The sequence below is a fragment of the Budorcas taxicolor genome, chromosome 3 (genome assembly GCF_023091745.1).
Source record: "Budorcas taxicolor isolate Tak-1 chromosome 3, Takin1.1, whole genome shotgun sequence".
NCBI classification, from domain to species: Eukaryota; Metazoa; Chordata; class Mammalia; order Artiodactyla; family Bovidae; genus Budorcas; species Budorcas taxicolor.
In genome coordinates, this window is record NC_068912.1 from 58,572,314 (window position 1) to 58,590,571 (window position 18,258).

General features: G+C 39.4%; 1 protein-coding gene across 1 annotated transcript in view; it reads left to right on the plus strand.

Moving 5' to 3' along the window:
• Window positions 1-18,258, plus strand: part of DDAH1 (dimethylarginine dimethylaminohydrolase 1) — a 156,737-nt gene that overhangs the window by 117,115 nt on the left and 21,364 nt on the right. The window contains exons 3-4 of the mRNA XM_052637661.1: window positions 5,257-5,330; window positions 6,117-6,236. Of these exons, the coding sequence (XP_052493621.1) occupies window positions 5,257-5,330; window positions 6,117-6,236 (194 nt within the window). The remainder of the gene's footprint in view (window positions 1-5,256; window positions 5,331-6,116; window positions 6,237-18,258) is intronic.

The following is an 18,258-nucleotide window of genomic DNA, read 5'->3' on the forward strand; positions in this document are numbered from 1 at the left end:
ATAGAAGGCCCAGTCCCGAACTTTCTCTCCTCCCAGCTTGAGGTGTACCCTGTCCTAAATTTTGTGTTAATCACTGCCTTGTGTTTTTTTAGTTTCGCCTCAATATGTGCACTCCTAAATTATACGTTGTTTAGTTTTGCTTTTCTTATGACTTTATATAATTAAGGTTATATTATCTGAACTCTTGTGTGATTTTTCTGCCTTTGATCTAACTTGATCCACGTAGCTGGAGTTCATTCATTTTCACAGCTGTGTGGAATTTCATAGTAAAATGCACCATGATGTATTTATTCATTTTACTGCTGATATATATTTGAGTACTTTTCAGTTTTTCTCTACTGTCTTCAATGCTGCTATGTACAGTCTTGTTGTGTCTCCTGAGTACATATATAAGTTTCTTTAAAGTAAAGAGCTAGAAATAGAATTTCAGGTGATCAACTCTCATCCTACTTCAATGGTTATATGATTTTCTTCTTTAATCTATTTATGTGGTTAATTATATTAACTGATTTCCTGATATCAATGATCAAAGTTTATATCCCTGGGATGAAATCAAACTTAATCAAGATATATCCTCTTTTTACTACAGTGTTCTTTTTTAGGGCTTCCCTGTTAGCTCAGTTGGTAAAGAATCCACCTGCAATGCAGGAGACCCCAGTTCAGTTCGTGGGTCAGGAAGATCCCCTGGAGAAGGGATAGGCTACCCACTCCAGTGTTCTTGGGCTTCCCTGGTGGCTCAGCTGGTAAAGAATCTGCCTGCAGTGCAGGAGACTTGGGCTCAATCCCTGGGTCGGGAAGATCCCCTGGAGAAGAGAAAGGCTACTCACTCCAATATTCTTGCCTGGAGAATTCCATAGACTGTATAGTCCGTGGGGTCACAAAGAGTCACATGACTGAGCAACTTTCATTTCACTTCACTGTATTTACTTTGCTGATAATTGTTTAAGATTTGTTTCTGTGGCCTGCAACTTTTCTTTTTTTTATCCTTGTCTGGCTTTGGTTGAAATTATGTTAACCTCATATAAAATGTATTAGAGAATATTTTCCTGTGTTTCTATTCTCTAAAATCAGTAAAACTTTAATCGTGCATTACTTGAACTTTGGTAGAATTTACCTATTCAGGCCTTGTGGGCCTTAATTTCTTTGTGGGAAGATTTTCAACTGATTTTGTTTTTGAAATAATTATATGACTATTGAGATTTTTTTCTGAGCCAATTTTGGTGAGTTCTGTTTTCTGAGATTTTATTTATTTCATCTAAGTTTTTTAAATGTTGGGTATAAAGTTATTCATATTTTCTTAATATCTGTTTTAAGTTCTACAACAATTACAGCTATGCCCCCTTTCATTCATAATGTTTTTTGGAGCCTTCATTTTCATTTTCTTGCTAGAGATCTGTCAATTTCATTAACCTTTTTGAAGAACTACCTTTTGGCTTTTTGAACCCTCACTCTTGTATGTTTCCTTTTCTTTTCCTGTTTCTACCTTTATTTCCTTCCTTCAAATTTCTTTGTTTTTATTGTTCTTTTTTCCTTTCATTGCAAAGTGAAATCTTGTCTCTTTATTTTGAAACTTTCCTCTTCTTAATGTAAGCATTTAAGTACTACCTTCTAAGTAGTGCTTTAACTGAATCCTTTGTGTTTTGATATGAATATTTTTGTTATTAACTCAAAATGTTTTCCCATTTCCATTATAATTTATTCTTTGGCTTATTAGTGGATAATGATTTTTTTAAAAAACATATTGATCATTATTATAAGTTGATGGGATAACAATTCATTACTGTGATCATTGATAAATATAAAGCATTTAGCCTATCTTTTCTTTGTGAACTCTGCTTCAAGTAGACCAAATATTTGATTGAGAAAAGTTTTTTAGAATTCTACCCAGTAAATGTAGATCCTTAATAAAACAAAGGACCTGTGCAATGATCATCAAAGCATGTAAAACTTTTATATGAGGGACTTTCCCAGCGGTCCAGTGGTGAGGACTCAAAGCTTCCAATGCAGAGGGTATGGATTTGACCTCTGGTTTGAAAACTAAGTTCCCACAAGCTTCAAGGCAGGGGGAAAAAAACAGATAAAGGAATGAAACAACAACAACAAAAATAAAAAACCTTTATATGAAAGCTTGATGGGGAGCTTTATGATGGAGGAATCAGGCTGATACTACATGAACACTCCTATGATTCTAGTGTCACTGAAAATGTGACAGTCAGGATATGATGTACTTCGGGATGTGATACAATAGATGTGTAACCCCACCTCTGACGCTTTTGAACTGTGCTGTTGGAGAAGACTCTTGAGAGTCCCTTGAACTGCAAGATCAAACCACTCAATCCTAAAGGAAATCAGTCCTGAATATTCAATGGAGGGACTGATGCTGAAACTGAAGGCCCAATACTTTGGCCACCTGATGCGAAGAACTGACTCACTGGAAAAGACCCTGATGCTGGGAAAGATTGAAGGCAGGAGGAGAAGGGGACAACAGAGGATGAGATGGTTGGATGGCATCACCGACTCGACAGACATGAGTTTGAGCAAGCTCTTGGAGTTAGTGATGGACAGGGAAGCCTGGTGTGCTGCAGTCCATGGCTCACAAAGAATCGGACACAGCTGAGCAACTGAACTGACAGCCCCACCACTGAAGTAGTCCTATCCAAAAAAAAAAAAAAAATTGAGCAAGAATCTAATGAAGTATCTACATAGACTATCAATTTGCCAAAAATACAAAGGATAAAGGAACAATTTAATGTTAGTATGCAAGGAGGGGCTTCCCTGGAGGTTCAGACAGTAAAGAATCCGCCTGCCATGCAGGAGATGAAAAGAGGTTGGTTCAGTCCCTGGGTTGGGAAGATCCTCTGGAGGAGGGCATGGCAACTCACTCCAGTGTTCTTGCCTGGAGAATCCCATAGACAGACGAGCCTGGTTGTCCAGCCTGCCAGTCCATGGAGTTGCAAAGAGAGGGACAAGCCTGAAGCAACTTCACACGTGCACTGGCGCGCGCACACACACACACACACACACACACACACACACAAGGAAACAATCAACCAAATCCAGAATGTAGGAAAGTCAGTAGGATAAATGACCTGATTTCTTCTATGAAAGAATAAGGTGAGGAAGGAAAAGAAAAAGAGGGTGAGTGGTTATAGAAGAAAATGACATGAGACATATAACAACCCAAATACTTTTTACTATTTTGATTCCAGAACTTCAGTTGTTTTTATCAGAAAGGTTATTTAAGGGGTATAGCCTGCCATACTGCTAGAAACAGAAGCCTGGCTTACTTTTTAAAGACATAAGCAGTTTGCTTTTCTTTGTACTTTTAAATGGAAAAAGTGTGTAAGGTATTTATATTTGCATATAGTGTGTTTAAATTTCCCTAACGAAGTAATTTTTTAAAAATTTTAAGTTGCTTCACTTCTTGTTTTAGGTAACTTTTGTTTGTATTTGTTTGTTTTAGCTGTGCCATACAGCATCAGGATCTTAGTTCCCCAACCAGTGATCAAACCCATGTTCCCTGCATTGGGAGCATGGAGTCTTAATTACTGAATTGCCAGGAAAGTCCCTAAGTGTTTTTTTTTTTAATTGTGTGTAAATCTAATTTATAAATCTACATTTATCATAAGAGAATTAGGGAAATTTGTCTTTTTTATTTCAACTGACTTTTTTAATAAAGAGATTAATACTTTTTGTCAAGTAAAGGGCCTTTCCCTTACTTAAGTTTTGATTTGTATGAAGAAGGCAATGGCAACCCACTCCAGTACTCTTGCCTGGAAAATCCCATGGACGGAGGAGCTTGGTAGGCTGTAGTCCATGGGGTCGTGAAGAGTAGGACATTTACTGAGCGACTTCACTTTCACTTTTCACTTTCATGCATTGGAGAAGGAAATGGCAACCCACTCCAGTGTTCTTGCCTGGAGAATCCCAGGGACGGGGGAGCCTGGTGGGCTGCCATCTGTGGGGTCGCACAGAGTCGGACACGACTGAAGCGACTTAGCAGCAGCAGCAGTGAGTTTTCTTAAGGGACAACACAATCAGGCCATTACCCAAAATACTGTCAGTTTGCCACCAACTATTCTTGTGTCTGCCAACAGCATAAGCCATTGGAATTTATCTTAACATTACTTGACCTATGTCTTTTACCCCTGTTATAAGGACACCATGAAGATTAAAGTTGTAACAGGTGTGAAGTCTATCAAGCAATTCTTTCTACATGGCTACAAATATACATGACTATACTGTTTATACTTGTTCTGGGGCAAAATATATACTGATTTCTCTTGGAATATATTTTCCACATTTCATGTAGAATTATTTTCCAAAGAATTAAGGAAGGATAAGAACCTCTACATTTATGTATTGCCTAACTCTATCTACTATCATTGGTTTTTTGCCTATAACTAGAAGAGCATTTTTACTTGATGCTTTGCTTTCTGAGAAAAAAAAAATTGTAGAATTTTAGAAAAGCCAAATAACTAGAAAATTTCTTTCTCCAAAACTTTAGTGCTTTGTAGATAGATGTATTTGAGGGTTAATTTGAAATAAATAGGTGTGTTGTTTTAAAGACAGCTCTTAGAGCTGAAGACCAGTCAGCACTAAACTCATTTTACTGAGATGGTTTCGTCAGCCCTTACATCAACACTATTTAAAAAAAAAAAAAAAAGGTATCTGACTCATCAAGACTGTATTGTTCTTTTGGACGAAAATAAGGAAGTTCTGCTAACTTGTTGCTATTACTTAATTTCTGATTACAAGTTATTAATATGTTTAATTCTGTTATTTTCTAAATAAAAACCATATTACCTTATTGTGGTAAAATATACATAACATAAAGTTTACCATTTAACTATTTTAAAATGCACAGTTTAGGGGTATTAACTGCATTCATGTTTTGCAACCGTCACCACCATCCATCTCCAGCACTGTTTTGCCTTCCCAAAATGAAACATCATACCCATTAAACACTGACTCACTAGCTCCTGCTCTGTCCCCTCCCCAACATCAGCCCATGACAACCACCATTCTATTGATACTTTCTGCCTCTATCAATTTGAAAGAGTTTATTTCTAATGGCAATAATCTAAAATCACTTATGTAAAGAGAGCAGGAGTCAAGAGAACAAATGGAGCTGACCTCTAAGGTAGGAAAGAACTGTGTGAGGCTTTAAAGTCTTTATTTATAGATAAAAAAAAAAAAAATTGCATGCCATCACTGATGCTGCCCACTCACTGTGTTCCGTGACATTTATTATAGGCAGAGAATTTTTTGTGGGCCTTTCCAAAAGGACAAATCAACGAGGTGCGGAAATCTTGGCTGATACTTTTAAGGTAGGTAAAGGATAATTTATGCCTGGCACAGAGTAACTACCTAATAAAAAGTCATAGACCCATTGAATCAATATCTCATGAATAATGATATTTTTATGTCATGGGCTTTGCAAAATAACTCTTAATATTTGTATGTTTGCTAGAAGTTTTAGAAGCTAAGACTTAATAAATAGGCTTCATGGGACTCCCACAGCATCAACAGATACAGTTATCATGGACATTCTGCTTTCTCCCAGTGTATAATCAATCATACAACCACTTGGCAGATATTCCTGGCGCAATTGATGACTTAAAAATATATATATCTGGAGTCCCAGTTGTCTCTAAAATGAAAAGTGGAATTAAAGATCACACTCACTTGGCTGCCTACTCTGTGCTGGGCCTTGCACATACATCCTCCCAAGGTGCCTTTACTCTACTGGTTTTGAGCAGATTGGCTTACCACGCTGCTAAGGAAGAGATGTAATCCCCAAGAAGCTGTTCCCCAGGACAATGTGAGGCTCTTGTGTGCACAGGATATTCAGACACATCCTTCTGGAGTAGCCCCCTCTGCAGGTCAGCCAGCGAAGCTGTTAAGCCAGTCACAGGTCAGGTAGGAGGCTCTGCACTTCCTTCTTAGAAGCAGTCTTCATTTAATTGGCAATACCCAAACCTATGAGGCCCAGTTTTCCTTCCAGATGTTCAGGGACCCCAGCAGCCTCCTGGAGAGCAAGAATGTTTTGAGCAGGTTTGAACGGGTTTTAGAGTTATTCTGCCATGACAAACTACTTTCTCTCATATGCGTAGGACTATGCAGTCTCCACGGTCCCCGTGGTGGATGCTTTGCACTTGAAGAGTTTCTGCAGCATGGCTGGACCTAACCTAATCGCTATTGGATCCAGTGAATCTGCACAGAAGGCCCTCAAGGTAAACGTAAAACTTTGCTCTTTCAAAATGCAGTAGGCACTGCCTGTCGCATGGTTTTTCTAATACTGTCTACTGGACAGACAGCAACCAAGGGGAGCAGGGAGAGAACTTGAGCTTTCTGTGATTTATACTGTCATGACCTCATATTTATTAGGAATCAGGAGCACTTAATATGTACTGTTACTCTGAGTAAGTAAGTACTTGTTGTTCAGTTGCTAAGTATTTCTGACTCTTTGTGACCCCATAGGCTGTAGCCCACCAGGCTCCTCTGTCCATGGGGATTTCCAGGCAAGAATACTAGAGTGGGTTGCCATTTCCTTCTCCAAGTAAGTACTTAGTAAGTACTCTTCCTGGAAAATACACCTATTAGAAGAATTCTTCACTAATGAACCATTCTTCCTCACACATCAGGTTTCCTGGAAAGAAATAACTCATCACAGTTATTTCTTCTGAGGAAAAGGAGGGCATTCCACCAGCAGAGCTCTTTATAATGTTTTATCTTTTAACTCAGGTAATTGGTACACACAGAGTCGTTACATTATTCTTATCCTTTTGTACTTCTGAACTATTTCATAATAATCTTTTAGAAAGCTGTGATTCACAAGTACCTAAAAATTTTAACTTTCCCATTTGCAGTGGAATACTTAAATTTTAGGAAAGTCATTTTTCTCATTTCACAGATAGGAATCAGAAAGTCCAGAAAAATTACTACTTGCTTTAGGTCACACAGCTAGATGGAGAGTAGACATCATTGATAGCGAAGATTTTCTATCGTTATAGTGCTTTACAGTTCAAAGGCACCTTCCTTCTCTCTAGCTGATAACCCTGGGAGATGATCTGGACACTTCATAAGGGCAAAGACCTTGTCCATTTTGGTCACCATTGTGCCTCTTTATGTTTGGCCCAAGGTGGTCCCTAAATAAATATCTGGCATACAGTGAATAAATGAATGAGGGAAGTGACTTTATCTCCATTTTGCAGTTAAGAACTAGATCGAGTGGCTCACCCCAGATCACAAAGCTAATACTAAAAGGTGGGCTTGGATTACTTTTTGTCCCTTCTTCTCAAGTGGTGCTGCATGACATGTGACTTATTAAAGGACCAAGACAGGGATTTCCCTGACAGTCTAGTGGTTAAGACCTCTGTGTTCCCAATGCAGAGGGCACAAGTTTGATTCCTGTTCAGGGAACTAAGATGGGCTTCCCAGGTGACTCAGTGGTAAAAAGAATCCGCCTCCCAATGCAGGAGCCACAGGAGATGAGGGTTCAGTCCCTGGGTCAGGAAGATCCCCTGGAGATGGAAATGGCAACCCATTCCAGTATTCTTGCTGGGATAATCCCATGGACAGAGGAGCCTGGCGGGCTACATTCCATGGGGTTACGAGGAACATGGTTGAAGAAATTCAGCACTCACACATGCAGAAAACTAAGATACTTCATGCAGCACAGCTCGGCCAAAAAAATAAAAGTAAAGAACCAAGACAGAAATTTCTCTTAGGCAAAGAGAGGAAATCTGTGTGCTCCAAGGTACACAGTTTATTTGTTTGCCGTATCTGGTCTTGACTCTTCTACCTCAGGGCTGGGCTTGGTATGCTTTGTCTGGGAAGCAACCTCTGCCTCCCAATTGCTGACTTTCTACTTTGCATTATCTGCAACTTCTTTCAGTCAATGCACTTGGCCTTTCTTTCTTCCCTTTCCCAGACTGTATCTCTGATTATATTTCTCGGACCTTTAACAATTGTTGTTGAATAATCTACTTTGGGTTTTGAATTTAGTGGCTTTTTCTATGTTTCCTTTAGAGAATGTCTTTTGTTCTGTTTCATCTGGAAGCCTGTGTCAACTTTCTGTGTATAAAAAAAAGAAATGATGCCTTGAAAGAAAATAGTTGATGAATGATATCATTCAGAGGATCTAGGAAGATTATTTCTCTCCTCAGGGACTAACTATGATGTCTTCCCATGGCAGCTGGGTTGGCCTGCACGTGTCTGAAATTGATTACAAGGGAAGGAGAAGGCTGAAGTTGTCCATACGGTGCCTTTGTGTAAATTAGCAGAAAGAACCTCCTCTGGGTAGACAAACTAGAAAAAGTAGTTTCATCTGCCATTCTGGGTAAACTAGGTCCCTAACTCAAAGAAACTGGTCTCTAACTCAGTAGGTCTCTAACACAAATTGGTCCCTAACTTAGTTTAGAGAAACTAACATGTAATAAACTAAGAGATAACACAATATGGTTAACTAGCACTCAGTTATATGAAATAGCCCTAATTGTTATTCAGAAGAGAAGAAACTCCTTGAGGTCTAGATATTCAGAGAAAACTTCATGAAGAAAATGTGGCTTGATGTGGGTCTTGAAGGGTTTGTTAGAGTGGGATTCAGTGAGAGAGAGTTCCAGGTGGAGACAGGAAATAAGCAAAGACTAAGCACAGTATATTCATGAGATGTAACCAAACTAGCCCAACTAATAAAGAGTTTCCTTGTGGGTTCCAGGGGACACAGCTGGATGGGGCAGATGATGTCTGAAGGGGTAGGGACATAAAAATGAGCAAAGAATGAGTTTATCTCCATGAAGCAGAAGTCTGGTTACCCATAGGCTCTGAGCAGAAGAGGTTGTATTGCTGCAAAGCTGTTGGACCATCCCTCCTTTGCAAAAAACTAAATGGAGAAGGAAGGCCCTGTGGTCAAAAAATGGCAACTGATGACCTGGAAAAAGAAAGCCAAGCCTCAAGTTCCATTCTATGCCTTGGCCACTCACCCACATTTCTCCATTAATCATTTCTTTTCCATTGTCAAGTCCTCTAAGACCACATCTTTTAAGAGCATCGCGTGAGGGTTTTATAGTCCTCCTTCTTTTAGAGTCCATTTGAGTCAGTGTTAATAATGATGTTCACTCTACTTGAAACCTTCTGTGTCAGAAACTATAAATAATTCTGACTAGAAAAACATTCTTTGGAGACTGAATTTTCCATCAGAAAATGTGCTTCATAAACCATGGGCCTGTGGAGTTGGCCAGTGCCCACCTGCCATGTTCCTAGCATCAAAAAGGTCCTCTTCCCTGGTAGCCAAGGTAGGAATACAAAGTAAACTGAAAACTAATGAGATCTCCATGAGGGTCAGAAATAAGTGGGTTGGTGAAAAATTCAGATTTAGTGAATTGAACTGGTTATTTGAGGACAGTTTAGGCACCTGCATTAAATCAATGAATAAAATTGATGGTGGGTAAGTCTCACTGCTGATTTGGACATATAAATACTGATATAGACAGGCAGGAAGACAAACGGTCAGAGACAAACATGTCATTTACAAGTAATGAAATTGTGGGGGGTTTTTTCCACTTCACAAGTGAAAATACTGAGGACAGATGAAATAAGGCATTTTGAATAGGATCTCATGGTGTCAGAATCAGATTTCCTGGACCCAGCTTCTGCTGGCCCCAGTTGCCCAGCCCACTCCATAGCCATTCTTTTTCTATTGGAAAGCCTTTTCTAATTATTTTGCCATGGATTGGTTCTAGCTAAGCTCGCTCTTTCTCCTCCCCTCTCTCCAACTATTCCTCTCTTCCCATTTATTGCTGGTTATCAGTATCTGATCTGTATCAGGGAAGATGTGAGTTTGGTCCCAGATAGCTGTTTTTCCTTTGTAAATCGTGATGTCTCAGTCTTGTCTCCATAGAGAAGCCCCTGGCCACTTGGGCATCACTTTGAAGGGTGTAGCATTTAAACTGGGATGAATTGTGCCTTTCTGTGCTACACACAGAAAACCTGATTGCTTCCCACATCTGTCACTGCTCTTTGAGTACTTGCTTCCTTCAGAGTCTTTAAAACTACTTCTTGCATATTCATGCAAAGCTGAGAGCCCAAGGGCTTCCCGGTAGTCTTACTGCATTTGAAACACTTTGTAATGGGTTGCAGTCTATTCTTGGTTAATGAAGTGGGTTCTTATGGAGATAGTCATCATACCTGTCTAGGCCGTAGGAGATTTAATAGTGTATGCATTGTCTATTTAAATGAAATCATCCATCTAAGATGACTTTAGCAACTCTCTGCTAAAAAGCCCAGAATGTATTTAACACAAGGTATATTTAATACACTTTTAATACAGTTTATCTAATATAGGAAAGAAAAAAAGGAGGACCTATCATTACCATATTTTACCATTGGTGTGGCCAAAGTACTGGCAATTACGTTGATCTGAAATTACTAAAGATATTAGATACCAGGTCTTACCCTAGAAATACTGTTATCTAAGCAAAATTAGCCTTTAGAGCAACCTGCCCTTGCTATACTTTTTCTCCTACACTTTTCAGCATTCCCTTCATGCCCCTGGGCAATCACTACCTTCATCCTGCTCCTCTAGTTATGAAAGAAAATAATATGAGTAATTAATTTATGTTCAGGCAGTAGATCCGCTAGTACTCTTCCATGAGGAATGTTTGTCTTCTCAAAAGATGATAACTCCAGTTGCTGCACAGCTGAGCTTCGAGTCACAAATGTAATTTGAGCAACAGAAGCCAACCTCCAGATAACACATATTCTCTTATCTCATTCATTTAAAGTTAAACAAGAGATAAAACTGGAATGGGTAGCCATTCCCTCCAGATAACACATATTCTCTTATCTCATTCATTTAAAGTTAAACAAGAGATAAAACTGGAGTGGGTAGCCATTCCCTTCTCCAGGGGAGCTTTCCAACCCAGGGAGTCAAACCTGGGTCTCTCGCATTGCGGGCAGATTCTTTACCTTCTGAGCCACCAGGGAAGCCCAGAGATCAAACCACTCTATGCTATTAGCAGTCTATGCTGCTGCTGCTACTGCTGCTAAGTCGCTTCAGTCGTGTCCAACTCTGTATTATTAGTAGTGAATTCAAGAGGGAGGGAGTCATGGTGTGCAGGGCCATCTTGTATATTTTAATTTTTAAAGATTAGTAAAAAAAACATATATTGTTGGAAGTGGGCTGTGATTAACTTACAGAAATAATTCTTCAGTAGCTAAGTCTAAATCTCAAATCCTTGCTTTACCTTCCATGTGATATCTTTTAATAAGGAAAAAAAAAGGCAAACCTTATATACCCCTTGACCAATATCTCCCCATTTCTTCTTGCCTGCCAATCTTTGTAAAACTTAAATATATATATACATATATATATATATGTATATATATAGTCCTTTATATATCAGTAAAGCTGGGGAGGGAAAAAACATAATAAAGAGTGGATTTGCACTACATCTCACCCGTTCTTTTTCTATATCCATGCCAAAATCGACTTGCTTTCCAGGAACCTGGATTAATTACATGCTCTCTGTCACAGGAGGACAGATCATAATTCTCACCATCAGGAGGGGCTCTTAGTAATAATTTTTAACCCAATCTTCTTGGTAGCATTTAGTCTTCCAGCCACCTGGGAGTAAGAGAAAGGAAGGAAGGAAGCAGAAAAAGAGGGAGTGAAGAAGATAGGAAAAGGAGGTGGGGAAGAGTGACACTTAGCTAAAACAATCAGATGAGAAAGCTGCTGCCCTCCTCAAGTTCAGAGCTCCTGGGACTTGTGGTACTGACATGTTGAGGGGTGTGCCATAAGCTGACCAGGAGGCAAGAGTCATATCCCCACCTTCCTAACTTAACTGCACACAGGAGACCAGGTATTTTTCTCCTTTCGGCATCTGCAGTTTTGTTTAGTGACCTTTCTTTTATTACTAATTTTATTCTTTTGTATCACAATGAATTATTGTTTAAGATTTTTAATAGAAATATTAAAAGGATGTGGTAAGAAAAAAATTATGAGATCACCACTCCATTTTTTGTGCCTTTGTCATATAAATGGAGCTGAAATATAGTACATGGAATTCCAGTAGACTTGCAATTTTAAATTAAAAAGATCATAATGCATCTGGACAGGAATGTCTTTTAAGTTTTTATGTTTCCTGAAATAACAAATTACACTTGTAAGATTCCTTGAATGAGGACACAGGCTGCTTGCTCTGAGCTAATTTAAATTGCATAGGATACAGTGTGTTTTTCTTTTGCATGACTAACTATATAATAGAGGTCACTCAGTATTTCCTCTCATTTTGACTCAGCTTCAGCATTGATTTTACGTCCAAAAATGTCCATGTTATTTTATAGGTGGTCATTTAAAAAATGAAAATGGAAAAAGTCCTTAATGTTTTTGGATTTTGTATGTTTTTTTAATCCCCTGGAATTTCCTTTAATGACAACTGGAACAGCAATAGCAAAAACCAAAAGACAGAAGGAGAGCTAACCAGTATCAACAGCATGATTGAAATGGAAAACTAAAGACTTTGCATTCTCAGTTGCTGTCACAGGGAATTACAGTCTATAACCACAAGATTTCCCACTTTGTGTGTCTACTGTGAAGGACAAATTGACAATCCGTCGTAGGTTTAATTTAGTCTCATTTTGGGGTTTTCTGTTCCAATTGTATTCACCAGATTCACAAGACAATGATCTTTTAAAAAATAATCAACCATGCCTGAATTAAGAAATTAAAACACAAAACCAAATAGACTCTGAGTTTGTAACAACTGTTTATGCTCCTTTTCCTGGCAGCAGTTGGCTTATCTGACAGTATTCCCAGAGCTGTATGCCAACAAGGCTGGGGTGGCCAAATAAAATGCTTTGGCATGAGAGGGCAATAAATAATCTGAAGCTCGGAGACCAAAACAACCTTGCTGTATACCAGCACTAATCCCAAGCAAGGCAGGAAGAAAGCAAAATTGGCCAAGTAGGAGAAAGGGAACAATAATGTGATTTTTTTCTCTTGAGCTTTCAAGAAAATGTCAAAGAGGAAAAAAGGAAGAAATAATATTTTAAAAGCTGTTCATTCTATCCATTATATAATGGACATCAAAAAGTACTTAGCAGACTCTATGGGATGTCATTGGGGGAACTCAAGTATCTTGTTTGGAGGTTGAGCAAATGGCCTTTTATGGGTTCTTTCAATCCAAGACTCCTGCTCATGAAAGAGAAAGCCTCTGAGTGACCTTGAATTGGTGGTTCCTGATAAAAGATGTGGTTTAAAACTCTGAAAACACACTGTCCTGGCCCTATCTCAGAAAATTCTGATGTTCTAGGTCTGGGATACAGTCTGGCCCTCTGCATTTTTTAAAATTTATTATTGAGGTATAGTTGATTTACAGTGTTGTGCTAATTGGTGCTATATAGCAAAATGATTCAGTTATATATACATATGTATATGTATAAATACATTCCTTTTCATATTCTTTTCCATTATGGTTTATCACAGGATATTGAATATAGTTCCCTATGCCATACAGTAGTACCTTATTATTTATCCATTCAATATACAATAGTTTGCATCTGCTAATCCCCAACTCTCAGACTTCCCCACGCAGCCCTCCTCCGTCTTGTCAGCCACAAGTCTGCCCTCTGCCTGGCATCTGTATTTTCAAAAGTTCCACAGGTGATTCTGGTACACAGACTAAGTTGAAAGCCACTGCCTTCAAGAATTTCTACAACTTACAAAATCACTTAACTTATGATCCTGAATAACATGCACCTGAAGAAGCCAATCACTATATCTATAATAGAGGTACAAAAGAACAGCCTCCAAGTAGCATTAAAAGTTAGAGAAAGTATCCAAATCAAAAACCATTGAAAGTCAGAAACTCCTTACTCTTTTCATGCCAAGAGCTCAACATTGTAAACTTAAAATATTAATATAATACCTAACTAGGTTATAACTTGAATGCCATCATTCAATCCATTTGACATGTTAAACTTCTTTATTAAAATATTCTGAGTTGTCAGAAATCACTAATGTTATCATTTTCTGAGAATAGAAAATTTGCATTTGACTCATGCTTTCCAAACCCCTCCCCCAACATACACACAAACACACACACACACACACACACACACACACACACACCACACAAAGAAAAATCTAACAACAGTACCTTATCTTGATATACAGAGATTTATGTCAAAGAGAAAAAAAGATTAAACTTCATATTATTACTGATATTAGAGAAAAAAACTTACTTTACAAACAAAATCATATGTTGATTTGACTGAAGAAGCATAGTTGTCTAAAGGGCCAAAATGGATTTGAGGGCAAAGCAGAGAACTTTAGAGTCCAAATTCACAGGTTGTCCTTCTGGCTCTGCCTCCAGCTCTCCCTGTGTGACCCCGTCTCCAGTAGGCAATCTCATCCTGAAAAAACAAAGTCCAATCAGCCTCTCCAAGGAATGAGAGCTTCATTCCTCCCCGCTGGAAATTTCATGACAGGCAGGCAAGGTGAAGGACTATGTCTCAAGCTTGGCAAAAAGTAGCAACCATCTAATTAGAAAGCACTCAGTGATATAGATAGTTCCAAAGTGGGTTCACTATAGACTCTTGACCATTGTGACATCGTCCTTTCAGTGGCAGTAAGTGATAGAAGACTTATGCTTAGCTGAACGTGTTGATGCTGGCTTGAGGATAGAAAACTGCAGAAAAATCCATCCTAGTTCCATCTCTCTTTGAGGGGGCTTCAACTGAGTATGTAACTATTAAACTGGATATCTAACAAACATCATCATTTCCTAATTCATTCATAAAAATCTGATAGAAAAAGAGGTAAGGTTTCCAAAACCTTTTACTGTTGTCTCTTCTGCAAAAAGACTTTTCAAAAAGCATACGAAAGAAAAGGCAATTGAAAAGAGATTGCATGTGTGCTAAGTTGCTTCAGTCGTGTCCAACTCTGCACAACCCTATAGGCTATAGCTCTTCTGTCCATGGGATTCTGGAGGTGAGAATACTGCAGTGGGTTGCCAAGCCCTCCTCCAGGGTATCTTTCAACCCAGGAATCACACCCGCGTCTCTTGTCTTCTGCATTGGCAGGCGGGTTCTTTACCACTAGTGTCCCCTGCTGCTGCTGCTGCTGCTAAGTCACTTCAGTCCCCTGGGAAGCCCCTAAAAAGAGATAACAGCTGAGTTCGAAGTTAGGGCTCCTTGAGCATCATACAGCAATTTATTGAGCAGCAACTGTATGAAAGATAGAGTCTCACACACAGGGAACATGGAGGAGGATGCCCTCAAGGCCTCTCCAGCTGAACTGGAGAAACAGGACAGTGTCCGTGTAAGATAAGGCAAATGCCTACTAAATGGTGCAGGGTCCTAGTAGAGGTAGTGGGGGTTCCAAGGATAGAGTGATCACAGGAGGAGGGAACCAAAGTCTGAGTGGACCTGAACAAACAGCAAGACACAGACGGATGGGCACAGAGGATGAGTGTTTGCTGTAGATGGACAATGGGGGGAATATCTATTTTATATCAACAGATGATGTGCAGGGACAGGAAGAGAATTAAGGTCTAAGAAATAAGTGGGGGCTAGTCCAAAAGTAAAGGAATTGGAGTCTTCTTATCTGCAGGCTGTGGGAAGCCACTCGATTTTTCAGCAAAGCTGTAAAAGGTGGTATTTCAGAGAGATCTGTCTGATGTTATGCCTAGAATAATTTAACAGGAAGATCAGGAGTAATAAAGCTAGTTAGGAAGCATCACACAGTCCAGAAATAAAGGAAAGGAGGGTCTGGACTGGAGAAGCAGCCATGACAACAGAGAGGACCCTGCAGGGGGCGAGTTCTATTTACAGAAGTAGCAGAACAGCATAACTGATGGAGTTGAAAGGGCAGGGGAGGAAAAAGGCGCAGGTCAGCACTTGGACAGATACTTATAGAACTCCTGTTCTGTACCAGGCCCTGTACTAGGCCCTAGGGGACAATGATCAATGAGATCACATCAGAGAAGACTACCAAATGGGGTGCCTTTGGTGGAATTCTCAGAAGAGAGTTCAAACTCTCCCTGGCATGGTAAATTCAGTTCTCTCCATCAACACAAGAACAAACCATAGAAAATTGGTGGACAGACTGTGTTGCTGGATTCCTCTGACCTAGATTCATATTTTGAGAGCTGAGCTGTGCTTCAGACACATCCAACTGATGGCAGCTCTGGTAGATGGCCGACGTCTAAGCTCGTAAGGCACTAACAGGGCTGGCTCCCATTTCAGTTTCCATTGGCAGCAGTCAGTGGCTCATCTGAATTTAGAGTCTCTGTCCTTTACCTTTTTCCATTTATTTTTTATTATCTTTATCTACTCACTCTCAAAGCACATGGAAAAAAATTACTTTAACATTTGTGTGCCCTCTGTCTCCAGCAGGGTCTCAGTTTCTTGGCTGAATTGAGTTGCCAAAAGACCACCAAAAATATATATATATATATATACACCCAGGATGATTTGTGCCTCATGGGCTGAAATCGTACATCACAGAATGGCCTATGTGACACTCTCAACAAGCCAACACCAGTACCCTTGATGTGGAACAGATTAGGAAATGTGTCAGTTGAGCTGGAGGGAGAATGGTTGAGTTTTGGGTTACTGTTTCTCCGTGAACATCACATGTATTAAATGCCTTAGGTGTTGATGAGTATCCTATTGCTTGGCTGAAGGTTAATAAGGCATATGGTAAAACCTAGGCACTAAATTAGAAATGACATTTTAACCCTAAATCATTCTCCAACTTCTAGAGAAAACATGCACACAGATGGATACAATACTGGGATTTAGCCCATCCTTAGAAACAGTGACATACAAGAGAAGCAAATTAAAAGTAACTATTCTGGGGGAGAGGGATAAATTAAGAGTTTGGGATTAAAATATACATACTACTATATGTAAAACAGATAACCAACAAGGACCTACTGAATAACAAACCACTCCAGTAGTATTCTATCCTTAATAATCAGTTACTATTTCTCCCATTTTAATCTGTTTTTCATTTATGGTCACTGGGGGACCCAGTATTTCTCAAATGCTATCTGCCTACAGATGTATAAAACTTTGGAGATAGCTTACAACAAAGCCATTCCCTTTTATCTTTTTCTGGAGTGGGACCAAATTCAAAGCTGTAACCACATATCCAGAGGTGACTCTTGGTACAGGGTTTCAAAAACAAAACATCTACACCCTGGAAAGTGATGAGTTCAATACAGATTAGCTACCAGTAGTTGTAATATCAGTAGCAGTAATAATACATTTTAGGTGTGATGTTCATGTTAATTTAATTTGAAAAGCCTAAGTTAGTGACCTTTCAACTTTAACATACCCAAGAATCACACAGAGTGCACATTCGCAATGTGTATCACAGGAATTCCCTGGCAGTCTAGTATTACCACTTGGGCCTTCATTGCTGTTGGCCTGGGGTTTGATCCCTGATTGGGAAACTAAGATCCTGCATGGTGTGGCCAAAAAGAAAAACTAACGCATATATACAGAACCCAGAAAAATGGTCCTGTTGAACCTATTTGTAGGGCAGGAATAGAGACACAGACATAGAGAACAGACTTGTAGACACAGCGGAGGAAGGAGAAGGTGGGACGAATTGAGACAGTAGCATGGATATATATACACAACCATGTGTTCAATAGATAGCTGGTGGAAAATGGGGTATAACACAGGGAGCCCAGCTTGGTGCTCGGCGACAACCTAGGGGGTGGGATGGGGGGGAGGGAGGTTCAAGAGGGAGGGGATCTATATATACTTATAGCTGATTCACACTGATGTACAGTAGAAACCAACACAACATTGTAAAGCAATTATCCTCCAATTAAAATAAATAAATAATGACATGCACATCACATTTCTCGGGTTGACCACAAGAAATTCAGCAGCAGCCCTGGCGTGGAGCCTAGGAACCCCTGCGTGACTTGGGTGCAGGTAATCTGTAGACCACACTGTCAGAGGCATGCCTCTGTCTGGAGTTCACCAGACATCCTATATCAGCATTTGAGGGCAGGTGGAGACGATTCATGCCAAAAGTAAGTCACTGTGTTGTTGGACAGAAAATGCCCCCTAATATCATTCAGAATAGTATCTTATAAAATAAAACAACTGCCATAGCACTTCAGAGAAGTAACACTCATGTGATAAAAAAGCATGCAGAAACTAGTACAGCCACTATGGAGAACAGTGTGGAGATTCCTTTAAAACTGGAAATAGAACTGCTGTATGACC